Genomic DNA, 27,346 nt, shown 5'->3' on the forward strand with positions numbered 1-27,346 from the left:
GGAGCAGGAGACCAACGTCAGCGAAGAGGGACATCATCAAGGTCCAGGTCGGTGATTGGAGCGCGGGCAGGTACAGCAGGAGCGGCGAGGTCGGGGCAAAGGAGCGGCGAGAGATTGTAGAGGGACGTAATCGGGGCCCAGGAGAGGCGCGAGTTCGGGGACCAGAAGAGCCGAGGGCCCAGGGGCAGCACGGGCCCAGCCCACACTACGATATGTGAGCGCACTAGGTCCGTGCAGCAGAGCTGGTCTCCAGTCGTCCTGGTTAACCCTTGCCACTGGACCAAGACCTCGCTCTGTCAAGCCCCGTGTGGTGGCTGGTGTGCAACGGTCACCCCACGTTAAAACAATCCACCCACAGGCATCTTCCACCCTTCAGGATGTAGTTCGGGATCTGGAATATTAGGTCCTTCATTGAAACACCTGTGAACTTTTTGGTGTGGAAGCAGGTCTTCCTCGATTCCGAGGGACTGCCTGTGATGATGATGAGGTTTAAGTATATCGGGCCGATATTTGCAGCCCCCCACGGGTGGGTACGACGTGTGCACGCACCCATAGGGTCCCCGCAAGTTCCGCGTTTAGGCACGCGTTGCACATGCGCGAAAACCCGGAACTTGCGATCTGTGAAGAATTCTCTTGACCAATCGCACGCGTCCCCGGGCCTCCGGGGCCGGAGATTTGGGGCCATTTGCCCAACTTCTGCCCAGCCAATGCCCGTCAAATTCTCACACCTGGTAAACGACATCGTAAGACCTCCTTTTACCAGCGTCAGAGTTTTAAAGGACGGAAAAATACTTTTTTTCCCAATAATTTAAACATTTAAAAACCTGTAAAATAAGGTAAGTTTATTTTTAGACCCCTTAAAAAATAAAAATATACTTTTCAAAAAATAAAATTATTGTTGAAAACATTTAATTAATTGCCTTTCTGATTAATTTTAAATAAGTGTCTTTTTCATTTAATTGAAGTGTATGTGTAATTTTGGGGGTATTCGCATTCATACTTATGACGATTCCGTACATACGGAATCACCATAAGTATAAGAACATAAGAATTGGAGCAGGAGTCGGCCATTCGGCCCCTCGAGCCTGCTCCGCCATTCAATAAGATCACGGCTGATCTTCGACCTCAACTCCACTTTCCCGCCCGATCCCCATATCCCTCGATTCCCCGAGAGTCCAAAAATCTATCGATCTCAGTCTTGAATATACTCAACGACTCAGCATCCACAGCCCTCTGGGGCAGAGAATTCCAAAGATTCACCACCCTCTGAGTGAAGAAATTCCTCTTCATCTCAGTCCTAAATGGCCGAGCCCTTATCCTGAGACTGTGACCCCTGGTTCTAGGCTCTCCAGCCCGGGGGAAACATCCTCTCAGCATCTACCCTGTCAATCCCCCTCAGAATCTTGAATGTTTCAATGAGATCACCTCTCATTCTTCTAAACTCCAGAGAGTATCGGCCCAATCTACTCAATCTCTCCTCATAGGACAACCCTCTCATCCCAGAGATCAGTCTGGTGAACCTTCGTTACATCGCCTCCAAGACAAGTATATCCTTCCTTAAATAAGGAGACCAAAACTGTACGAAGGTGTGGCCTCACCAATACCCTGTACAGTTGTAGCAGGACATCTCTGCTTTTATACTCCATCACCCTTGCAATAAAGGCCAACATTCCATTTGCCTTCCTAATTACTTGCTGTCATCATCATCATCATAGCCGGTCCCTTGGATCGAGGATGACTTGCTTCCACGCCAAAAAAGGGATGAGTTCCCAGGTGTTTCACTGATGGACCTAATATTCCAGGTCATGAACTACATCCTGAAGGGTGGAAGATGCCTGTGCGTGGATTTTTTTAACGTGGATTATTTGCTGTACCTGCAGACTAACTGACCGAGATGAAGGAAGGGGATTACCTTCTGTCATTGGTTGGGCCGGCCCATCTGGTCCCAGGGGTGCACACGAACCCCATCAAACCATGTGGGTACCCGGACATCGCCAGGTCCGCACTTCCCGGGCCGTGCCGCTCCGCGCCGTCGCAGAACCCGTCCCGAGGATCGCGACCGGACGCGGGAAACCTCGCCGCCCCGTTTCACATCGCTCCGGGGGCAAGACCTTTTGGAAGTCTCGACTGAATCTGCTTCACCCTCCCATTCAGGCAGCACGCTTCGGATCATAACAACTCGCTGTGTAAAAAAGACAACTCAATTTGAATGCCAATGAGGGAGGATGTTTCCACTGATGGGGGAGACTAGAACTAGGGGGCACGATCTTAGAATAAGGGGTCGCCCATTTAAAACTGAGATGAGGAGGAATTTCTTCTCTCAGAGGGATGTAAATCTGTGGAATTCTCTGCCCCAGAGAGCTGTGGAAGCTGGGACATTGAATAATGAGATAGACAGTTTCTTAATCGATAAGGGGTAATGGGGTGCGGGCGGGGAAGTGGAGCTGAGTCCATGATCGGATCAGCCATCATCTTATTGAATGGTCGAGGGGCCGTATGGCCTACTCCTGCTCCTATTTCTTATGTTCGTATCTTGCTCATCATACCCGCGAAGTGACAGCCAGTGCTCAGTGGGCGGCACTCTTTGCCTCTGAGCCAGAAGGTTCTGGGTTCACGTCCCACTCCAGAGACTCGAGCACCTAAGTTAGGCTGACACTGCCCAGAATCTCCAGCCAAGCACACTGTACAGTGGGTGCTGCAGTGTCAGAGGTGCCGTCTTTCGGATGAGATGTTAAACCGAGCTATTTGTCCTCTTGGGTGGACGTAAAAGAGCATGGGAGTATTCTGGGTGTCCTGCCCAGCATCAGTGCCATCAAAACAGATTATTTGGTCGGTTATCTTTACACAGAGAGTAATGTGAATCTGGAACTCATACATAACATAAGAATTTGGAGCAGAAGTAGACCATTCGGCCCCTCGAGCCTGCATAAGATTCAATAAGATCACCGCTGATCTTCTGCCCCAACTCCACTTTCCCACCCAATCCCCATATCCCTTAATTCCCTTCAATCCCAAAAACCTATCGATCTCAGCCTTGAATGCACTCAACAAGGGAAATTAAGGATAATGTTTAATCCAAGGAAGAGGCATATAAATTCGCGAGAAAAAGCAGCAAACCGGAGGACTGGGAAAAATTTAGAATTCAGCAGAGGAGGACAAGTAGTTTAATTAGGAGGGGGAAAAAAGAGTATGAGAGGAAGCTTGCCGGGAACATAAAAACTGACTGCAATAGCTTCTATAGATATGTGAAGAGAAAAAAATTAGTGAAGACAAACGTAGGTCCCTTGCAGTCGGATTCAGGTCAATTTATAATGGGGCACAAAGAAATGGCGGACCAGTTGAACAAATACTTTGGTTCTGTTTTCACGAAGGAAGACACAAATAGCCTTCCGGAAGTACTAGGGGATCGAGGGTCTAGTGAGAAGGAGGAACTGAAGGATATCCTTATTAGGCGGGAAATTGTGTTCGGGAAATTGATGGGATTGAAGGCCGATAAATCCCCAGGGCCTGATAGTCTGCATCCCAGAGTACTTAAGGAAGTGGCCCTAGAAATAGTGGATGCATTGGTGATCATTTTCCAACAGTCTACCGACTCTGGATCAGTCCCTATGGACTGGAGGGTAGCTAATGTAACAACACTGTTTAAAAAAGGAGGGAGAGAGAAAACAGGTAATTATAGATTGGTTAGCCTGACATCAGTAGTGGGGAAAATGTTGGAATCAATCATTAAAGATGAAATAGCAGCGCATTTGGAAAGCAGTGAAAGGATCGGTCTAAGTCAGCATGGATTTATGAAAGGGAAATCATGCTTGACAAATCTTCTGGAATTTTTTGAGGATGTAACTAGTGGACTAATGAATGTGGTGTATTTGGACTTTCAAAAGGTTTTTGACAAAGTCCAACACAAGAGATTGCTGTGCAAAATGAAAGCACATGATATTGAGGGTAATGTACTGACATGGATAGAGAACTGGTTGGCAGACAGGAAGCAGAGAGTCGGGATAAATGAGTCCTTTTCAGAATGGCAGGCAGTGACTAGTGGGGTGCCGGAGGGCTCAGTGCTGGGACCCCAGCTCTTTACAATATACATTAATGATTTGGATGAAGGAATTGAGTGTAATATCTCCAAGTTTGCAGATGACACTAAGCTGGGTGGCAGTGTGAGCTGTGAGGAGGATGCTAAGAGGCTGCAGGGTGACTTGGACAGGTTAGGTGAGTGGGAAAATGCATGGCAGATGCAGTATAATGTGGATAAATGTTTGGTTATCCACTTTGAGAGCAAAAACACGAAGGCAGAATATTATCTGAATGATGGCAGATTAGGAAAAGGGGAGGTGCAACGGGACCTGGGTGTCATGGTACATCAGTCATTGAAAGTTGGCATGCAGGTACAGCAGGCGGTGAAGAAGGCAAATGGTATGTTGGCCTTCATAGCTAGGGGATTTGAGTATCGGAGCAGGGAGGTCTTACTGCAGTTGTACAGGACCTTGGTGAGACCTCATCTGGAATATTGTGTTCAGTTTTGGTCCCCTAATCTGAGGAAGGACGTTCTTGCTATTGAGGGAGCGCAGCGAAGGTTCACCAGACTGATTCCCGGGATGGCAGGACTGACATATGAGGAGAGACTGGATTGACTAGGCCTGTATTCACTGGAGTTTAGAAGGATGAGAGGGGATCTCATAGAAAGACATAAAATTCTGATGGGACTGGACAGGTTAGATGCAGAAAGAATGTTTCCGATGTTGGGGAAGTCCAGAACCAGGGGACACAGTCTAAGGATACAGGGTAAGCCATTTAGGACTGAGTTAAGGAGAAACTTTTTCACTCAGAGAGTTGTTAACCTGTGGAATTCCCTACCGCAGAGAGTTGTTGATGCCAGTTTGTTGAATATATTGAAGAAGGAGTTGGATATGGCCCTTACAGCTAAAGGGATCAAGGGGTATGGAGAGAAAGCAAGAAAGGGGTACTGAAGTTGCATGATCAGCCATGATCTTATTGAATGGTGATGAAGGCTCGAAGGGCCGAATGGCCTACTCCTGCACCTATTTTCTATGTTTCTATGTTTAAGCATCCACAGCCCTCTGGGGCAGAGAATTCCAAAGATTCACCACCCTCTGACTGAAGAAACTTCTCCTCATCTCAGTCCTAAATGGCCGAGCCCTTATCCTGAGACTGTGACCCCTGGTTCTAGACTCTCCAGCCCGGGGGAAACAACCTCTCAGCATCTACCCTGTCAATCCCTGTAAGAATTTTGTATGTTTCAACAAGATCACCTCTCATTCTTCTAAACTCGAGAGAATATAGGCCGCGTCTACTCAATCTCTCCTCATAGAGGACAATCCCGCCACCCCAGGAATGAGTCTGGTGAACTCACTGTCAGATGGAACGGGTGGAGCTGATAGCATTGACGCATTGACATGGAAGCTTCACGCTTACACCAGGGAGAAGGGTACTGAGGGATGCCTGGCCAGGGTGGAAAGCAATGATCCCGTTAATTTTATTTTGCACGCGTGTTTTTTCCCCCCACGATAACGACGTTGCACAAACTGCACGGGAGCTGCAGATTGCGGTGCAGCCACGCAGTCTCGCAGCTTAATGGGAACATTGGTGGGAAGAAAGAAAGTCTTGCATTTCTATAGCGCCTTTCACAACCATTGTACACCTCAAAGCGCTTTACAGCCAAAGAAGTACTTTTGGAGTGTAGTCACTGTTGTAATGTGGGAAACGCAGCAGCCTATTTGCGCACAGCAAGCTCCCACACACAGCAATGTGATAATGACCAGATAATCTGTTTTTGTTATGTTGATTGAGGGATAAATATGATAATGAGGGGGCTCGACAAGGTGGATGCAGAGAGGATGTTTCCCCTTGTGGAGGAATCTAGAACTAGGGGGCATAGTCTTAGCATAAGGGGCTGTCCATTCAAAACTGAGATGAGGAGGAATTTCTTCTCTCAGAGGGTTGTAAATCTGTGGAATTCTCTGCCCCAGAGAGCTGTGGAGGCTGGGTCATTGAATATATTTAAGGCGGAGATAGAAATATTTTTGAGCGATAAGGGGATAAGGGGTTATGGGGAGCGGGCAGGGAAGTGGAGCTGAGTCCATGATCAGATCAGCTATGATCGTATTAAATGGCGGAGCAGGCTCGAGGGGCCAAATGGCCGACTCCTGCTCCTATTTCTTATGTTCTTATGTAGACATGCCACAGGTATGTTATGGGAAGCTCATTTATAGGGTCAAATAATGACACCAATTCCTGGCCTTTGCTATCCATCGGTTATAATCCCTATTGTCTACTAATGGTTATATACTTTTCGAAAAGACACAGTTCTTTGCTTTGTACTTAAGGCCTGTGACTGCATTTTGAACAGCTTGAGAATGCTTGCACAATGCGATATGAGTATAAGGTCTTTCAAATGCTACAGTAACAGCAAATGGGCCACTGCTGATGCATAAATTGTAAAACATAAATTAATATTATTCCCATTAAATGGCTGATTTGATGTTATTGAGGCTGACGCTTTATATATATTTTACAGCGTATTACTTTTTAAAATATTTATGCTGGTTTTAAAACACTCCCCCAACGTGGCCTGGGATTTCTCCTCAATCATCATTCCGAATTTCCAAAGTGATTACTTTATAAGCGGACACTGCACTTGTATTATTTCCCCTCGAGACACAGAGCAGATTGAGCTGTCTGAGCTTAATGCGGCAGCTCCTGAATTCGCAGCATTGCTATTTGCTAACACACTTAGTGAATGCAATGTGGTTTCCGAAACGCCACACAGCATCGAAATACCCTGAAACACCGCCCACACACACAGCATTCAAACGCCACCCAAACATACAACAACAACTTGTATTTATATAGCGCCTTTAACGTAGTGAAACGTCCCAAGGTGCTTCACAAGAATATTATGAGATTTACAAACTTGACACCGAGCCGCATAAGTAGAAATTAGGGCAGGTGACCAAAAGCTTAGTCAAAGAGGTCGGTTTTAAGGAGCGTCTTGAAGGAGGAGAGAGAGGTAGAGAGGCGGAGAGGTTTAGGGAGGGAGTTCCAGAGCTTGGGGCCCAGGCAGCTGAAGGCACGGCCACCGATGGTGGAGCGATTATAATCAGGGATGCTCAGGAGGGCAGAATTAGAGGAGCGCAGACATCTCGGGGGGTTGTGGTGCTGGAGGAGATTACAGAGATAGGGAGGGGCGAGGAGGGATTTGAAAATAAGGATGAGTATTTTGAAATCGAGGTGTTGCTTAACTGGGAACCAATTAAGGGGTGATGGGTGAGCGGGACTTGGTGCGAGATAGGACACGGCGCAGCGAGCACAGGGGGTGATGGGTGAGCGGGACTTGGTGCGAGATAGGACACAGCGCAGCGAGCACAGGGAGTAATGGGTGAGTGGGACTCTGTGCGAGTTAGGACACGGGGCAGTGAGCACAGGGGTGATGGGTGAGCGGGACTCAGTGCGAGATAGGACACGGGGCAGCGAGCACAGGGGGTGATGGGTGAGTGGGACTCTGTGCGAGTTAGGACACGGGGCAGTGATCACAGGGGTGATGGGTGAGCGGGACTTGGTGCGAGTTAGGACACGGGGCAGCGAGCACAGGGGGTGATGGGTGAGCGGGACGGTGCGAGTTAGGACACGGGGCAGCGAGCACAGGGGGTGATGGGTGAGTGGGACTTGATGCAAGTTAGGACATGGGGCAGCGAGCACAGGGGGTGATGGGTGAGCGGGACGGTGCGAGTTAGGACACGGGGCAGCGAGCACAGGGGGTGATGGGTGAGCGGGACGGTGCGAGTTAGGACACGGGGCAGTCGAGTTTTGGATCACCTCCAGTTTGCGTAGGGTAGAAATTGGGAGGCCAGCCAGGAGTGCACTGGAATAGTCAAGTCTAGAGGTAACGAAGGCACGGATGAGGGCTTCAGCAGTGGATGAGCTGAGGGAAGGGCAGAGACGGGCGATGTTACGGAGGTGGAAATGGGCGATCTTAGTTATGCACACAGCATTGAAACACTATCCAAATACACAATGTCCCAGGGTGCTTCACAGGGAGCGATTATCAAACAGAATTTGTCCCCAGCCACATAAGGAGAAATTAGCGCAGGTGACCAAAAGCTTGGTCAAAGAGGTCGGTTTCAAGGACCGTCTTAAAGGAGGAAAGAGAGGTAGAGAGGCGGAGAGGTTTAGGGAGGGAGTTCCAGAGCTTGGGGCCCAGGCAACAGAAGGCACGGCCACCGATGGTGGAGTGATTATAATCAGGGATACTCAGGAGGGCAGAATTAGAGGAGCGCAGACATCTCGGAGGTTTGTATGGCTGGAGGAGATGTTAAGAAAAGACAGCACTGAAACGTCCTTGGAGTGCAGCATAGGTTTACCAGAATGATACCCGGACTCCAAGGGTTAAGTTACGAGGAGGCGATATTACTCAAACTGGGGTTATAGCCCTTGGAACTTAGACGGTTAAGGGGCAATTTGAACAAAGTTTTCAGGCTATTAAGGGGAACAGAGAGGGTAGATAGAGAGAAATTACTCCCGCTGGTTGGGGAGACTATGACTAGGGGAAACAGTCGAAAAATTAGACTCAGACCTTTTAGGAGTGAAATTAGGAAATACCTCCTTGCTTTTGTACTCTGCCTCTATTTATGAAGCCCGGGATCCTATGGTTTTTTTAACTGCTTTCTCAACCTGCCCTGCCACCTTCAGCAATCTGCGCCCATAGACCCACCGGTCTCTCTGTTCATGCACCCCCTATAGGATTGTCCCCTTTAGTTTATATTGCCTCTCCTCATTCTTCCTGCCAAAGATCTATGTCTTTTTATCACCACTCTCATCATCATAGGCAGTCCCTTGTAATCGAGGAAGATTTGATTCCACTCTTAACATGAGTTCTCAGGTGACTGAACAGTCCAATACGGGAATTACAGTCTCCGTCACAGGTGGGAGAGACAGTGGTTGAGGGAAGGGGAGGGTGGGACTGGTTTGCCGCACGCTCCTTCAGCTGCCTGCGCTTGGTTTCTGCATGCTCTCGAGGACGAGACTCGAGGTGCTCAGCGCCCTCCTGGATGCACTTCCTCTACTTAGGGCGGTCTTTGGCCAGGGACTCCCAGGTGTTGGTGGGGATGATGCACTTTATCAGGGAGGTTTTGAGGGTGTCCTTGTAACGTTTCCTCTGCCCAACTTTGGCTCACTTACCGTGTAGGAGTTCCAAGTAGAGCGCTTGCTTTGGGAGTCTTGTGTCTGGCATGCGAACAATGTGGCCTAATATGTACGCGAATCACATTATTTAAGTCTTGAATATGAAATTGGTTACACAAGAGAGAGGAGCTGAATACTTCACAAGTGCGACTAATCAGAATGATCACAAACGTAGAAGAGATTTCAATACTTAGTAACACTTTAAAAAACAATTTGAATTAACCTTGTTCCGAGCTCTTAAAATACAATAATTTCCCAGCTCTGAGTCACAGGCCAGAGATTGTGCAGTGCAATACAGTCCCAGTCACAGCCACGGAATAAATTAAATCAATGAGGAAATATGGAAGGAGATAACGTCCCATATGGTATCATTATAAACTGGAGTCAGGGCAGGCATTAAAACCTTTCTTTTTAATCATTCCTGGGATGTGGGTGTCGCTGGCAAGGCCGGCATTTATTGCCCATCCCTAATTGCCCCTTGAGAAGGTGGTGGTGAGCCGCCTTCTTGAACCCCTGCAGTCCGTGTGGGGAAGGTGCTCCCACAGTGCTCCCCCCTTTAAGGTTCACCCCCGCGGTGGGAGCCCGGCCCAGTTCGCGACCCGCAAGGCAGGTGCGGGCATCGCCCGGGGGGGGGGCGGCATCACGAGGCACTAGGCCAATTTCTGCCGCGGGCGGAGAAGGGTGGCCGCATTCAGCGATGACGGCAATGCCGCAGGCGCAGCGGCCCCGGGAGGGGCGCTACCGGTGGGACGCGGCGCTACCGTGTACGTGTCCCCGCTAACTCCCGCGCAATTCTGCGAGAGCCGGGAGCGCCCCCTGCTGACGAAAACAGTGTCGCATCCGGTAGCGCCACCGCCTCCCCCCCCCCCCCCGGAGTCGTTAACAGTTTCTTGTCTCGTTAGCGCCCCTTGGAGGCGTTAACAGTTTCTTGTCTCGTTAGCGCCCCCCGGAGGCGTTAACAGTTTCTTGTCTCGTTAGCGCCCCCCGGAGGCGTTAACAGTTTCTTGTCTCGTTAGCACCCCCTGGAGGCGTTAACAGTTTCTTGTCTCGTTAGCACCCACTGGATGCGTTAACAGTTTCTTGTCTCATTAGCGCCCCTTGGAGGCGTTAACAGTTTCTTGTCTCGTTAGCGCCCCCTGGAGGCGTTAACAGTTTCTTGTCTCGTTAGCGCCCCCTGGAGGCGTTAACAGTTTCTTGTCTCGTTAGCGCCCACTGGATGCGTTAACAGTTTCTTGTCTCGTTAGCACCCACTGGATGCGTTAACAGTTTCTTGTCTCGTTAGCGCCCCTTGGAGGCGTTAACAGTTTCTTGTCTCGTTAGCGCCCCCTGGAGGCGTTAACAGTTTCTTGTCTCGTTAGCGCCCACTGGAGGCGTTAACAGTTTCTTGTCTCGTTAGCGCCCACTGGAGGCGTTAACAGTTTCTTGTCTCATTAGCGCCCCTTGGAGGCGTTAACAGTTTCTTGTCTCGTTAGCGCCCACTGGAGGCGTTAACATTTTCTCTTATTGTTAGCGCCCCCTGGAGGCGTTAACAGTTTCTTGCCTCGTTAGCGTCGCCCGAAGGAATTAACAGTTTCTCGTCTCGTTAGCGCCCCCAGAGGCTCAACAGAAGGCGCAAAATTGGGGAATTTGCACCCCAAAGTGTTTCAAAGCAGAAGCATGTATACTGTCTGTTTACACTTGACGGTACCTGTACGTTTGAAAGTACATCTATTCGGCACACACAGAGTTAAGCAAACTTTGGCCGGCGTGTAAGAGTTGCCCAGTTAGTTGCAGACAGACAAACCCCCACAGTACTCACTCCCTCATGCGGCGCAGCTTGGAGTCGGCCATGGTGCAGTTGATGGCTGTGGGTCCCCGGGGCACGACTGGTGTCATGGTGCCGCTGTCTGTAATCAATGCAGAATCACCCAGTGAGGGCCAGCTTTCTCACAGCACGATTCCGATCAACGCGATCACAGCATTTCACACAGTGCAGGCAGGTCACCTCGAGCACAAGGTCACTCATTGCAGCAATTCATTAAAGACAAGTTAGGGGCTTGCTGCTGGGACACTGAGAGGATGCAACTCCAACATTGCCACTGACTGGGAATAATGAATGGAACAGTGTCCATGAACAAGAAGCAGGGTGTTATGAAATTATTTTTTCTTACGGCACACACAATTATCCAGCCAAAAGTTATACAGGCTGCAGATGCTCTCTGCAAATACTGGTCTATAAACTTAAAGAGATAATCAGCAACGTGCATTTGTATAGCGCCTTTAATGTAGTAAACCAACCCAAGGCGCTGCACAGGAGCAACATCGAATATAATTTGACACCAAGCCACATAAAGAGATATCAGGGCAGGTGACCAAAAGCTTGGTCAAAGAGGGAGGTTTTAAGGAGGGACTTGAAGGAGGAGAGGGAGGTTTAGGGAGGGAGTTCCAGAGCTTGGGGCCCAGGCAACAGAAGGCACGGCCACCGATGGTGGAGCGATTATAATCAGGGATGGTCAGGAGGGCAGAATTAGAGGAGCGCAGACATCCTGGGAGGATAAAATGGAAGTCGGTTAATTCCGAATAATCTGGTCACTGAGTGTTAGTAATAGTTATCAAACTTTGCAATCAGCTTACTGCATTCCGAATATAAGTGTTAGCCATGGCTCAGTGGGCAGTAATCTCGCCTCTGAGTCAGAAGGTTGTGGGTTCAAGTCCCACTCCAGAGACTTGAGCACAAAATCTAGGCTGACTCTCCCAGTGCAGTGCTGAGGGAGTGCCGCACTGTCAGAGGGGCAGTACTGAGGGAGCGCCGCACTGTCGGAGGGGCAGTACTGAGGAAGTGCTGCACTGTCGGAGGGGCAGCACTGAAGGAGTGCTGCACTATCGGAGGGGCAGTACTGAGGGGGCGCTGCACTGTCGGAGGGGCACTACTGAGGGAGCGCCACATTGTCAGAGAGGCAGTGCTGAGGGAGTGCTGCACTGTCGGAGGGGTAGTACTGAGGGAGCGCTGCACTGTCGGAGGGGCAGTACTGAGGGAGCACTGCACTGTCGGAGGGGCGGTACTGAGGGAGCGCCGCACTGTCGGAGGGACAGTACTGAGGGAGCAATGCACTATCGGAGGGGCAGTACTGAGGGAGCGCCGCACTGTCGGAGGGACAGTACTGAGGGAGCAATGCACTGTTGGAGGTTCCATGTTTCGGATGAGACGTTAAACCGAGGCCCTGTCTGCTCTCTCAGGTGGATGTGAAATATCCCACGGCACTATTTCGAAGAAGAGCAGGGGTGTTCTCCCCGGTGTCCTGGAGCCAATTTTATCTCTCAATTAACATCACTAAAGCAGATTATCTGGTCATTATCACATTGCTGTTTGTGGGAGCTTGCTGTGCGCAAATTGGCTGCCGCGTTTCCTACATTACTACAATGACTACACTTCAAAAAGTACTTAATTGGCTGTAAAGCACCTTGGGACATCCTGAGGTTGGGAATGGCGCTATAGAAATGCAAGTCTTTATTTTTCTTTCACTACAGTACCAGTCAGAATATTGTAGTGTTACAGTACTGTAACACATGCAGTGAAGTGGCTTTTAAATGCAGGCAACCAGTGAGTCTGTGATCAAAACCATGATGTGCAAAAGCTTTAAATTCTCTTTCGGATGCTGGCCATTTCTAGAATCTTGTATTTCCTCCTGATTGCAGGGCTGAAATTGCCCTCAGCGGGAAATTGGGGAGGTGCCCCATTCGAGGCGATAACGGGCCTTAAAGAAGGGGGCAATTTCCCCCCCCCCCAAATCTTAAGCAAATAATCTTATGTTCACAATTAAAAAAAATAGACTTGCAATAATTAAAGTTAGGGTGCGGTACTGAGGTTAAATGATTAGCCATGATCATATTGAATGGCGGTGCAGGATCGATGGGCCGAATGGCCTGCTCCTGCACCTGTTTTCTATGTTTCTATGTTAAACACAATTGCAAAGCTCCAGTTCTCCGATTAGCAATTGTGATCGCAAACTTTCCCCCCTCCCCCGAGGCGACAGTCAAATCACCCGGCAGAGCTCACGGCCCACTGACAGAGTCCAGGGAATAGGCCCGACACACAACTACAGCGCGGACCACAAGGCATCAGAAGCACATGGCTCAGTCGCACTTTGCTCAACGCGTGTTCGAGAACACAAAACAAAGCTCTCGCATATCAGAATTCCCTTTGGTATCGGGTTTACATATACAACATCATCATCATAGGCAGTCCCTCGGAATCGAGGAAGACTTGCTTCCACTCTAAAAGTGAGTTCTCCGGTGACTGAACAGTGCAATACGAGAATTACAGTCTCTGTCACAGGTGGGACAGACAGTGGTTGAGGGAAGGGGAGGGTGGGACTGGTTTGCCGCACGCTCCTTCCGCTGCCTGCGCTTGCTTTCTGCATGCTCTCGGCGACGAGACTCGAGGCGCTCAGTGCCCTCCTGGATGCACTTCCTCCACTTAGGGCGGACTGGTCTTTGGCCAGGGACTCCCAGGTGTTCGGTGGGGATGTTGTACTGTATCAGGGAGGCTTTGAGGGTGTCCTTGAAACGTTTCCTCTGCCCACCTGGGGCTCGCTTCCCGTGTAGGAGTTCCGAGTAGAGCGCTTGCTTTGGGAGTCTCGTGTCGGGGCAGGCGAACAATGTGGCCTGCTCAACGGAGCTGATCGAGTGTGGTCAGTGCTTCGATGCTGGGGATGTTGACCTGTATACATATAATAGCAGCGCTAACACCAATTGTTAGACAGATTCACAAAGAGAGAATCAGACTTCAAAAGGTTCCACATGCACTGACTCTTCCAACAAAATTCCTGAGGGGGACAGCTCTATTTTTATTATTTATGAGCTTGTTCACTTCTCCAATAGTTTTACAAGTGTTTTGCTCAGATTATAATTAGAGGGGAGATGAGGAGAAATGTCTTCACCCAGAGGGTGGTGGGGGTCTGGAACTCACGGCCTGAAAGGGTGGTAGAGGCAGAAACACTCACCACATTTAAAAAGTACTTGGATGAGCACCTGAAGTGCCGTAACCTACAGGGCTACGGACCGAGAGCTGGAAAGTGGGATTAGGCTGGGTAGCTCTTGGTCGGCCGGCGTGGACTTGATGGGCCGAATGGCCTCCTTCTGTGCGGTAAATTTCTGTGATTAAAAAAAGGAAATCTTGCATTTCTGTTCCGCCTTTCATGAGCTTAGGTCGCCCCAAAGCGCTTTACAGCCAATGAAGCACTTTTTGCTATGTAGTCACTGTTGTAGTCACTGTTGTAGTCACTATTGTAGTCACTATTGTAGTCACTGTTGTAGTCACTATTGTAGTCACTATTGTAGTCACTGTTGTAGTCACTATTGTAGTCACTGTTGTAGGAAATGTTGCAGCCAATTTGCGCCTACAAACATGACCAGATAATTTGTCTTTTATTAAGTGATGTTGGTTGAGGGATAAATATTGGCCACATCTCCCTTGCATCTGTGAAATATTGGCCATGAGATCTTTTACATTCATCTGAGAGAGCAGACGGGGCCTCAGTTCAACGTTTCATCCGAAAGACGGCAACTCCGACAGTGCAGTACTCCCTCAGTACTGCCCCTCCGACAATGCGGCGCTCCCTCAGTACTGCCCCTTCGACAATGCAGTACTCCCTCAGTACTGCCCCTCCGACAATGCGACGCTCCCTCAGTACTGCCCCTCCGACAGTGCAGCACTCCCCCAGTACTGCCCCTCCGACAGTGTGGCACTCCCTCAGTACTGCCCCTCCAACAGTGCGGCGCTCCCTCAGTATGCTACTCTGACAGTGCAGCACTCCCTCAGTATTGCCCCTCCGACAGTGTAGCACTCTCTCAGTACTGCCCCTCCGACAGTGCAGCACTCCCTCAGTACTGCCCCTCCGATAGTGCGGCGCTCCCTCAGTACTGCCCCTCCGACAGTGCGGCGCTCCCTCAGTACTGCCCCTCCGATAGTGCGGTGCTCCCTCAATATTGCCCCTCTGACAGTGTGGCACTCCCTCAGTACTGCCCCTCCGACAGTGCGGCACTCCCTCAGTACTGCCCCTCCGACAGTGCGGCACTCCCTCAGTACTGCCCCTCAGTGCGGCACTCCCTCAGTACTGCCCCTCTGACAGTGCGGCACTCCCTCAGTACTGCCCCTCTGACAGTGCGGCACTCCCTCAGTACTAGATGGACAGAAACTGTTCCCATCGAGGACACAGATTTAAGGCGATTGGCAGAAGAACCAAAGGCGATGTAGGAAAAAACGTTTTTACGCAGCGAGTGGTTAGGATCTGGAATGCGCTGCCTGAGAGGGTGGTGGAGGCAGACTCAATCGCGGCTTTCAAAAGGGAGTTGGATAAGTACCTGAAGGAAAAATAAATTTTAGGGCTATGGGGAAAGGGCGGGGGAGTGGGACTGGCTGAGGTGCTCTTGCAGAGAGCCGGCACGGGTTTGACGGGCCGAATGGCCTCCTTCTGCTACAAAACTCCCTGAAATCGATCTCGAACATCGACAAATGGAATGCTAAGTAGAATTGCCGGATTGCTGTAGAGCAGAGCATCCAGTTACAACATAAAGTCAGCTTTAATTTTTTTTTAAAAGCAGGCAGTAAAAACCTAACTCCCTCTTACCTATGTGTCAGAATTTAGATCTTATCAAGTTAGCAAAGATATGAATTTTGCAAAGTTGCAATAAATGTATCTGACAGTGAGATTTCCCTCAGCCAGAAGGAAAAAGCCTGCAGCGATTTGGTGTTATGGAGACAGGAGTAATTGGCAGTGGTGGAGATAAGCTTCGAATCCCGGGAGACAATCTTGTACTTGCCAGTCGATGTTAGGGAGGAGCAGCAAATATATCTGATGCAGAGACCCAGCAGAGATACTGGGAGCCCAGAGAGATGCTTCGGCTGTTAATTCAGTCATATTATCTCCTACTGTAAAGACTGGTCAGGGAAAGACAGAATTGCATTTATATAGTAACCTTCACAACCACTGGACATCTCAAAGCATTTTATAGCCAATGTTTGGAGTGCAGTCACTGTTGTAATGTGGGAAACGCAGCAGCCAATTTGCGCACAGCAAGCTCCCACAAACAGCAATGTGATAATGACCAGATAATCTGTTTTAGTGATGTTGATTGAGGGATAAATATTGGCCCCAGGACACCGGGTCTTCTTCGAAATAATGCCGTGGGATCTTTTACGTCCACCTGAGTGAGCAGACGGGGCCTCGGTTTAATGTCTCATCTGAAAGACGGAACCTCCGACAGTGCAGCACTCCCTCATTACTGCCCCTCCGACAGTGCGGCGCTCCCTCACACTGCCCCTCCGACAGTGTGGCACTCCTTCAGTACTGCCCCTCCGACAGTGCAGCGCTCCCTCAGCACTGCCCCTCCGACAGTGCAGCACTCCCTCAGTACTGCCCCTCCAACAGTGCAGCACTCCCTCAGTACTGCCCCTCCGACAGTGCGGCACTCCTTCAGTACTGCTCCTCCGACAGTGCGGCGCTCCCTCAGCACTGCCCCTCCGACAGTGTGGCGCTCCCTCAGCACTGCCCCTCCGACAGTGCAGTGCTCCCTCAGTACTGCACTGGGAGTGTCAGCCTAGATTTTTGTGCTCAAGTCTATGGAGTGGGTCTTGAACCCACAACCTTCTGACTCAGAGGCGAGGGTGGTGCCAACTGAGCCAAAACGGAGGAGATGGAAGCTGAGCAGAATGTGCTGGATCTACTTGCCGCAGGGTAAATATCTGTGATACAGCTATTGTCCAGGGTGGGGTTTTAGTTCTGCAGCCTTTGGGTGTATCAGTCAGTCAGTCAGTCACAGGCGGTCCCTCGAGGCGAGGGTGACTTGCTTCCAGGCCAAAAAAGGGATGAGTTCACAGGTGTTCCAATTAAGGACCTAATATTCCAGATCCCGAACTACATCCTGAAGGGTGGAAGATGCCTGTGCGTGGATTTTTTTAACGTGGGGTGACCGTTGCACACCAGCCACCACACGGGCTTGACAGAGCGAGGTCTTGGTCCAGTGGCAAGGGTTAACCAGGACGACTGGAGACCAGCTCTGCTGCACGGACCCAGTGCGCTCACATATCGCAGTGTGGGCTGGGCCCGTGCTGCCCCTGGGCCCTGAACTCACGCCTCTCCTGGGCCCCGGTCACGTCCCTCTACAATCTCTCGCCGCTCCTTCGCCCCGACCTCGCCGCTCCTGCTGTACCTGCCCGCGCTCCAATCACCGACCTGGACCTTGATGACGTCACTCTTCGCTGCCGTCGCCCCCCTGCACCAGCTCGTGCTGTACCTTGTTGTGGTACACCCCCACGCTGCTCCCTGCCGTGGTACGCCCCCACGCTGCTCCTGGGCCTCCACTCGCTGCTCCCTGCCGTGGTACACCCCCACGCTGCTCCCTGCCGTGGTACGCCCCCACGCTGCTCCCTGCCGTGGTACACCCCCACGCTGCTCCCTGCCGTGGTACGCCCCCACGCTGCTCCCTGCCGTGGTACGCCCCCACGCTGCTCCCTGCCGTGGTACGCCCCCACGCTGCTCCCTGCCGTGGTACGCCCCCACGCCGCTCCCGGGGCCTCCGCTCGCTGCTCCTTTTATGGCCCCGACCTGCCGCTGGTGTTCTCACCCAGGTCGGGGCCTCCATGCTGCCAGCCTTTCAATGGTGGTATATGGGTGCATCACCATCAGGCTCGGTATCAGCCTGGCCCACATTATAACAAGATATACTGTGGCCCTGGCGACAGAGAAGTGAAGCGTACCCGAGGTACAGTAGAATAAGCTGCTGGCTGTGTGGAGATTGTTGCCTCCAGTCATAAAGCATTTACTCTCAATGCACTTACTGAACATTCGTGGCTTCCTAAGTTTTCTTTTACAAAGATCACCAGGAGAAAGAACCAAATACAGCAGACACCTCTGACAATAAAGTTTCTATCTGAACTCGATTGATAATGCTTCAATTTTAGGGTGAGCTTAGAGGCTTTAACCGGGTAGATGCTGAGAGGTTGTTTCCCCCGGGCTGGGGAGTCTAGAACCAGGGGTCACAGTCTCAGGATAAGGGGTCGGCCATTTAGGACTGAGATGAGGAGGAATTTCTTCACTCAGAGGGTGGTGAATCTTTGGAATTCTCTGCCCCAGAGGGCTGTGGATGCTGAGTCGTTGAGTATATTCAAGGCTGCGATCGATAGATTTTTGGACTCTCGGGGAATCGAGGGATATGGGGATCGGGCGGGAAAGTGGAGTTGAGGTCGAAGATCAGCCGTGATCTTATTGAATGGCGGAGCAGGCTCGAGGGGCCGAATGGCCGACTTCTGCTCCTAATTCTTATGTTCTTTATTCTCATGAACTGAGTGTTTAATGGTAACTGAACTCGAACTCACTGTGTTCTCTCAGTTTCATCAATCGCCCAACATCCCATAGTGACATGCCTCGTCATATCTGACATTCAACTGGATTACCATCGCCAAGTCCCCCACCATCAACATCCTGGGGGTCAGCATTGACCAGAGACATAACTGGACCAGCCACATAAATACTGTGGCTACAAGAGCAGGTCAGAGGCTGGGTATTCTCCACACACACTCATCATCATCACAGGCCGTCCCTCGGGGTCAAGGAAGACTTGCTTCCACTCTAAAAGTGAGTTCTCCGGTGACTGAACAGTCCAATACGGGAATTACAGTCTCTGTCACAGGTGGGACAGACAGTGGTTGAGGGAAAGGGAGGGTGGGACTGGTTTGCCGCACGCTCCTTCCGCTGCCTGCGCTTGGTTTCTGCATGCTCTCGGCGACGAGACTCGAGGTGCTCAGCGCCTTCCCGGATGCACTTCCTCCACTTAGGGCGGTCTTTGGCCAGGGACTCCCAGGTGTCAGTGGGGATGTTGCTCTTTATCAGGGAGGCTTTGAGGGTGTCCACCTTTGGCTCGCTTGCCGTGAAGGAGTTCTGAATAGAGCGCTTGCTTGGAAGTCTCGTGTCTGGACACAGACACACACACTCAAACACTCACACATACACACAGGCAGAAACTAACACACTCATTCACACTCTCACACATACACTCACAGACACACACACACTCACACAGACACACACTCACACACACACACACATACTCGCACAAACACTCACACACACGCACTCTCACACATTCATTCACATTGTCACACACACACTCACACAGACACACTCACATAGACATACATTCACACACACACACACACTCACAAACACTCACACACGCACACTCACACAGACACACACACTCGCACACACTCACATACACATACACACACAGACACACTCACACACACACACAGACTCACACACACACACAGTCACACTCTCACACACACAGGCACACATACACATACTCACACAGACACACACACACATACACACACACACACAGACACACACACATACACACTCACACTCACACACACACACAGACACACTCGCACACACACATACACACATACACATACACATACACTCACACACATACACACTCACATGCACACACACACACACACACACAACCACCCAATGTTTACAGTGCAGTAAAAAAACAAAAAGTTGTGCTGATTTTGTGCAGAGGAACCTTGAATTGGATTTACATTTCAAAAATGGCTCGTAACTAATCAGTTGCTTCCTCATAAATGTGAATTGTTGTCAGGAAAAATAATGATTTCAGCAGAAAGTGGCTGCTTTGTGCTGTACTGCATTGGATAGTGAATTCACAATAAAGACATTAGCCTCATTAGTGCAGTATTGGTGGTAGTACAGGCTCACCTAACGACCTGCTGTCTAGAACATCCTCCATACACCGCACCAGAGCCTCGACGTCGGTGTCCTGAAAGGAGAAGACAGAAAGAATGAATGTGCGGCATCGCAGACAGGCAGTCACGCGTGCCAGATAAACTATTGATCGTCTTGATGCTCCCCATCCATTCTGCTTAACAATGCCCGTTTCCAGAAGTCATTACATTGTCAAAGCCAGCAGGCAGCATTAACCTATGAATTATTGCAAACCCCGGGCACTTTGGAAAACATTATTATAGCAATAACTTCCGTACTCACTGTGACTTGTGTGCCAGATTTCTTTTCAAAAATGCCATTTAGTCTAAAAATATTTCTCTCATTCACCACATGGGAGAAGATTGACTCCTAATTATGTCTTCACTTCAATGACGGAAATATTTGATGAAGGAGGGACTGAGTCAGTGCAGTTATTATTTTATATCGGGCCTCCCGCTGCAGAAATATATTAGCAAACAAAGATCCTTTCCAGAGAAGTCTGATTATTCTGAAGGTTTCCCTGCAGCTGAACTTTAAACAAAATAAAGACAGAAAGTTTAAACCAAAACTTAAACAGTGTCAGTCATGGCTCAGTGGGCAGCACCCTTGCCTCTGAGTCAGAAGGTTGTGGGTTCAAATCCCACTCCAGGGACTTGAGCACAAAAATCTAGGTTGACATTCCTGGGGCAGTACTGAGGGAGTGCTGTGCTGTCGGAGGGACAGTACTGAGGGAGTGCTGCACTGTCAGAGGTGCTGTCTTTCGGATGAAACATTAAACCGAAGCCCTGTCTGCCCTCTCAGGTGGGCATAAAAAATGCCATGCCACTATTTCGAAGAAGAGCAGAGGAGTTATCCCTGGTGTCCTGGCCAATATTTATCCCTCAATCAACATCACTAAAACTTTATGGAGATGAGGAGGAATTTCTTCTCTCAGAGGCTTGTAAAGCTGTGGAATTCCCTGCCCCAGAGAGCTGTGGAGGCTGGGTCATTGAATATATTTAAGGTGGAGATCGACAGATTTTTCAACTACAGGGGAGTCAAGGGATATGGGGAGCGGGCGGGGAAGTGGAGTTGAGCCAGCTCACACTGTGATATGTGAGCACACTGGGTTGGTGCAGCAGAGCAGGTCTCCAGTCGTCCTGGTTAACCCTTGCCACTGGACCAAGACCTCGCTCTGTCAAGCCCGTGTGGTGGCTGGTGTGCAACGGTCACCCCACGTTAAAAAAATCCACGCACAGGCATCTTCAAGATTTAGTTTGGGATCCGGAATATTAGTCCTTCATTGAAACACCTGTGAAGTTTTTGACACGGAAGCAAGGCATCCTCGATTGGAGGGACTGCCTATGATGATGATGATGAGCCTAATTGCCGAGGGCAGGATGCGGGCCGTAAGCTCGGCGCTGAGCAGCACGTTTCGGTGAGATGGTACGAGATCCGAGGCCTGGCTAGGGGCAGGTATTGGGAAGGTCAGAGGTCCATTTTGTGGAAGGAGGAGAGGTCAGAGAGGTCAGAGTGACCACAGCTGTTGTGCACACCACGTGTTCGACTCCAGGAGCGTCGTTGGAGGAAGAGAGGCTTCCCTTCGATATAGGGCGAAAAAAGTGACTGGCATCATTGAAGAGAGTCGACCGAGAGAGAGAGAGAGAGACAGAGAGGGAATTACAGATCACACTCGCAAGAGCCGGCATTCGAGATTGTTAAGGCTTTGGGATGGTTATAGTAATGCCATACTGTAAACATCCCACGATGTATCACATCATCTTCATCATCGGCAGTCCCTCGGAATCGAGGAAGACTTGCTTCCACTCTTAACATGAGTTGTTAGGTGGCTGTACAGTCCAATACGAGAACCACAGTCTCTGTCACAGGTGGGACAGACAGTGGTTGAGGGAAAGGGTGGGTGGGACTGGTTTGCCGCACGCTCCTTCCGCTGCCTGCGCTTGGTTTCTGCATGCTCTCGGCGACGAGACTCGAGGTGCTCAGCGCCCTCCCGGATGCACTTCCTCCACTTAGGGCGGACTGGTCTTTGGCCGGGGACTCTCAGGTGTCGGTGGGGATGTTGCACTTTATCAGGGAGGCTCTGAGGGTGTCCCTTGTAGCGTTTCCTCTGCCCACCTGGGGCTCGCTTGCCGTGTAGGAGTTCCGAGTAGAGCGCTTTCTTTGGGAGTCTCGTGTCTGGCAATGTACCACGGCAAGGTACGTGAAAGGATGCTGATACACATTGCGGGAGAACATTGACCTGTGTGTGCAAGAATCGGCTGAGCGATGGTGCATTGACCGGACTCAACCAAATAAGGCAAGGCCACTTCCAGTTTGATAAAGGAATCAGTGTATAAAAACAGAAGCCGGAAAAGAGAGAGACCGACTAGACTGGAGCGCCCGCCTACACTCAGAACTGCGGACAAACTCCGCTTGCGAACTGCGCTACACTCCACTTCTTGATTGTTTTTAATGTTAAAGTAGAGTAGAGAAGTGGGTAAAAACTGGGTATCGGGGCCGGTTTGGGGGTGGCCACTGTTGGGAGGCACGAGACGTAGACCCCATCGCCGAAGTCTCGACCCTCCCCAGAAATTGGGGTCACCGCGCCCCCCGGAGGGGCAGTGGCTCGGCACGCTGGGCTGTCCGAGGGGCCCCATCCTCCCCCTCCCCTTAAAGGCCCCACGCTGCCGACCCCACCAATGAACACGGAACCCGAGCCGGACCACTGCAGGGGAAGGCGGGTGGGGGGGTGCCGCGCGATCAGCCCGGCACTCGGGCAGAAGAAAACGGAACAGCATCCGGGAGAACCAAGGTGCGTATTATCCCTCGGGTCCGCCCCGCCTTTCACTGTCGCCCCCAGTAACGGCTGCCAGCCAGATCCACGTCCCCTGAAGCTGCTGGTGTCACCGCCCGGTGCTGCCGCAGGAGGCGGAGGTGAATTTCGGGGCCGGGGCGTTAACTGGGAGATGCGCGCACGGCCATGACGTCACAATCTCCAGCAAAGCCGCAGTGCTGCCGCGAGACCCCTCCCCCAACATGGCGGGAGTCGTTAACTGCGCCGTTCCCGCTAACGGGAGATGCAAATACTTTGAACTTCCGGCCCATTGCGATTATAACCGTCAGACTCAGTCCGTTTCCACTCAAATAAGAACATAAGAAATAGCAGCAGGAGTCGGCCATTCGGCCCCTCGAGCCTGCTCCACCATTCAATAAGATCATGGCTGATCTGCGATATGTGCGCGCACTAGGTCCGTGCAGCAGAGCTGGTCTCCAGTCGCCCTGGTCAACCCTTGCCCCTGGACCAAGACCTCGCTCTGTCAAGCCCGTGTGGTGGCTGGTGTGCAACGGTCACCCCACGTTAAAAAAATCCACACACAGGCATCTTCCACCCTTCAGGATGTAGTTCGGGATCTGGAATATTAGGTCCTTCATTGGAACACCTGGAAACTCATCCCTTTTGTGGCCTGGAAGCAAGTCATCCTCGCTCCGAGGGACCGCCTGTGATGATGATGATGGGCTGATCTGATCATGGACTCAGCTCCACTTCCCCGCCCGCTCCCCATAACCCTTCACTCCCTTATCGTTCAAAAATCTGTCTATCTCCGCCTTAAATATATTCAATGACCCAGTCTCCACAGCTCTCTGGGGCAGAGAATTCCACAGATTTACAACCCTCTGAGAGAAGAAATTTCTCCTCATCTCAGGTTTAAATGGGCGGCCCCTTATTCTGAGACTATGTCCCCGAGTTCTAGTCACCCCCATCAGTGGAAACATCCTCTCTGCATCCACCTTGTCGAGCCCCCTCATTCTGAACAACAAGATTGTTTAAAACAACAGTTATAATCCAACCATCACCTCTTCCTACTCCCATCATAACACTAACTGCTTTTCCATTCTGCCCCGATCTCTCTCTCTCTCTCTCTCTCTCTCTCTCTCCGCATCCACCCCTCCCCAACAACTGTACAAATCTCTACCCAGATATTTGCCAAATGTTGATGGGTTTGATACTGAGATACCAAAAGGCACTTTACAGCCTTCCGGACTCAACATGGAGCTCAACAATTTCAGACTATAAACTCCGCCCCAATTTATTTTTCTGTTTTTTTCTCTTTATCATGGAGGCTGTTAATGATTCTGCCATTTACACCCTGGTCCCATCTTTTATTTCTTCACTTGTCCCATTACCATCTCCTTTCCCCTCGCACCATCATCCCTTTTGTCTCTCTAATCTCTCCTGCCCTCCACCCAATCACAGACCTTCCCTTTTGATCTTCCCTCCCCTCCCCCCTTTCCCTGCCCCCGCACTCGTTTAAAAACCGGTCACATCTCCAACTTTTCCCAGTTCTGACGAAGGGTCATCGACCTGAAACATTAACTCTGTTTCTCTCCCCACAGACGCTGCCCGACCCGCTGAGTGTTTGCGGCGTTTTCCGTTTTTATTTCCGATTTCCAGCCTCCGTAGTGTTTAGATTTTTGCACCAAATGACGAACGACTTGCCTGTTGGTAGGTTCTGCAGACAGTGCCTTCAGTCTCCTCCTCTGATTCCTCCATCTCCAGGTTTTCATCAGAGCAAGACTCAAAGCCATCTTCGTGATAAAATTCCTCCGCGGCCTCTGGATCTTCAGGGATCTCTGAAAGAGACGATGGAAGCATTTAACAATCTGTAACCCCGAGACATACAACAATTCAAACTTTGGCTCCTTCTGTGCTCTGGCAATGGCGGGGGTGAGGTGTTCTGGGCGGGCGGCCAGCCTCCAGCGCCCCGCGGTGATCCTCGGGTCCGGTTTAGCGGCGTCGCGGAGCAGCGCCCGGTGTGCAACGCCCCCCTGGGCCGCGACACCGGCGCGAGTTTTGTCTCCCGCCCGACCCGTCCGTCCCGCAGCGCGCCCCGCAGCGACCGCCCGGGAAATCAGGGCGGTCCCACCATCCCGACAGCGGGGAGGTGAGTCATGGGCTCCTGAGGTAAGTGCGAGTGTTTGTTCTTGGAATTGTTTCAGCGATTTGTGTTGTGGAGGCGGGGGTGGTGTTTTGGGAATATTTCTGTGTTCCCCCCCCACCCCCAGGCGTCTCTGGGAGCGCTCCCGGTCTATTTATCGCGGAAGTTTCCCATCCACAAGGGGGGGGGGTACAACGCCTCCCTTAACGCTACGCCCCCTGACTCAGGGCCCAGCTGCCCAAATTTACCCACTGAGGCGCAAACTGTTCCCGGGCGCTAACTTTCCCGCCCCTCCCCCGCCGACATTATCGCCCCGAAATCATCAAAGCCGAGAATCCAGCCCCTATAAGATTCTGAGAGGGATTGACAGGCTCGGTGCTGAGAGGCTCTTTCCCCTGGGCTGGAGAGTCCACAGCTGGAGTACTGCGTGCAGTTCTGGTCACCACATTACAGGGAAGATATGATTGCACTGGAGAGGGTACAGAGGAGATTTATGAGCACGTTGCCAGGACTGGAGAATTTTAGCGATGAGGAAAGATTGGATAGGCTGGGATTGTTTTCTTTGGAACAGAGGAGGCTGAGGGGAGACCTGATTGAGGTGTATAAAATTATGAGGGGCCTGGATAGAGTGGATAGGAAGGACCTATTTCGCTTAGCAGAGGGGTCAATAACCAGGGGCACAGATTTAAAGTAATTGGGAGAAGGATTAGAGGGGATTAGAGGAGAACTTTCTTCCCCCAGAGGATGGTGGGGGTCTGGAACTCACGGCCTGAAAGGGTGGTAGAGGCAGAAACCCTCACCACATTTAAAAAGTACCTGGATGTGCACCTGAAGTGCCGTAACCTACAGGGCTACGGACCGAGAGCGGGAAAGTGGGATTAGGCTGGATAGCTCTTGGTCGGCCGGCACGGACACGATGGGCCGAATGGCCTCCTTCCGTGCTGTAAATGGGTGTGTGGGAGATCGCGAGGTGCACAGACTGGAGAAGGGGAGGAGAGATAATCATGGGCACCTCTTAGGCAACAAATGTAATATTTTCTATCATATTTTCATTACTTTATCAATTCTTTTTCATAGTCTCAGGATAAGGGGTCGGCCATTTAGGACTGAGATGAGGAGGAATTTCTTCACTCAGAGGGTGGTGAATCTTTGGAATTCTCTGCCCCAGAGGGCTGTGGATGCTGAGTCGTTGAGTATATTCAAGGCTGAGATCGATAGATTTTTGGACTCTCGGGGAATCGAGGGATATGGGGATCGGGCGGGAAAGTGGAGTTGAGGTCGAAGATCAGCCGTGATCTTATTGAATGGTGGAGCAGGCTCGAGGGGCCGAATGGCCGACTCCTGCTCCTAATTCTTATGTTCTTACGCTACCCCTGCCACCCGAATGAACTGTAAGTCCATTAAATTAGATTTATTTTCAAGGTCTGACAAATGGCTTTGGGACGAATAACCGGCACAAGTAGGTATCTCAGTTTTGTTTAACCCAAGTCCGCATAACCCAATCCTCCAAAGCTCAACAAAAGTCCCATTCCATCCATCGACTAAACGCCTGTGCATTTGTATCAGCATCACCCTTGTGTCTCTTAGTGCATCGCCTTTAAAATATATACATTTTAAATGTTGCATTTGCTGAGAATTTGAGGTTAGCTATAACCTGAACATAAGAATTAGGAGCAGGAGTCGGCCATTCGGCCCCTCGAGTCTGCTCCACCATTCAATAAGATCACGGCTGATCTTCGACCTCAACTCCACTTTCCCGCCCGATCCCCATATCCCTCGATTCCCCGAGAGTCCAAAAATCTACCGATCTCAGCCTTGAATATACTCAACGACTCAGCATCCACAGCCCTCTGGGGCAGAGAATTCCAAAGATTCACCTCCCTCTGAGTGAAGAAATTCCTCCTCATCTCAGTCCTAAATGGCCGACCCCTTATCCTGAGACTGTGACCCCTGGTTCTGGACTCTCCAGCCCGGGGGAAACATCCTCTCAGCATCTATTTTAAGTGGGCCATGTGATCTCTTCAACGGGCCATGATGCCTGAAAAAAAATCATGGGGAACAGTGGCGGGCGGCTGAATCGATATCGCCCGTGTTAAACTCTCGCCTAAAATCAGAATGACTCCCTCTATGTGACCACCATCAACAATAACACTTGTATTTATATAGCGCCTTTAATGTAGTGAAACATCCCAAGGCGCTTCGCAGGAGTATCACGGGATAAAAAATTTGACACCGAGCCACATAAGTAGAAATTAGGGCAGGTGACAAAAAGCTTGGTCAAAGAGGTAGGTTTTAAGGAGCGTCTTAAAGGAGGAGAGAGAGGCGGAGAGGTTTAGGGAGGGAGTTCCAGAGCTTGGTGCCCAGGCAACAGAAGGCACGGCCACCAATATTTGAGCGATTATAATCAGGGATGCTCAGGAGGGAAGAATTAGAGGAGCGCAGACATCTCGGGGGTTG

At 50.7% G+C, this 27,346-nt stretch overlaps 1 protein-coding gene across 2 annotated transcripts in view; it reads right to left on the reverse strand.

Moving 5' to 3' along the window:
- nek11 (NIMA-related kinase 11) overlaps nucleotides 1-27,346 on the reverse strand; it is a 388,331-nt gene that overhangs the window by 43,111 nt on the left and 317,874 nt on the right. For both annotated transcript variants that reach the window (XM_070879780.1, XM_070879781.1), the window contains 3 exons: nucleotides 24,451-24,584; nucleotides 19,968-20,028; nucleotides 11,000-11,087 (listed from right to left, as the gene is read on the reverse strand). In XM_070879780.1, coding sequence (XP_070735881.1) covers nucleotides 11,000-11,087; nucleotides 19,968-20,028; nucleotides 24,451-24,584 — 283 coding nt within the window. The remainder of the gene's footprint in view (nucleotides 1-10,999; nucleotides 11,088-19,967; nucleotides 20,029-24,450; nucleotides 24,585-27,346) is intronic.

The sequence above is a fragment of the Pristiophorus japonicus genome, chromosome 5, assembly GCF_044704955.1.
Source record: "Pristiophorus japonicus isolate sPriJap1 chromosome 5, sPriJap1.hap1, whole genome shotgun sequence".
NCBI classification, from domain to species: domain Eukaryota; kingdom Metazoa; phylum Chordata; class Chondrichthyes; family Pristiophoridae; genus Pristiophorus; species Pristiophorus japonicus.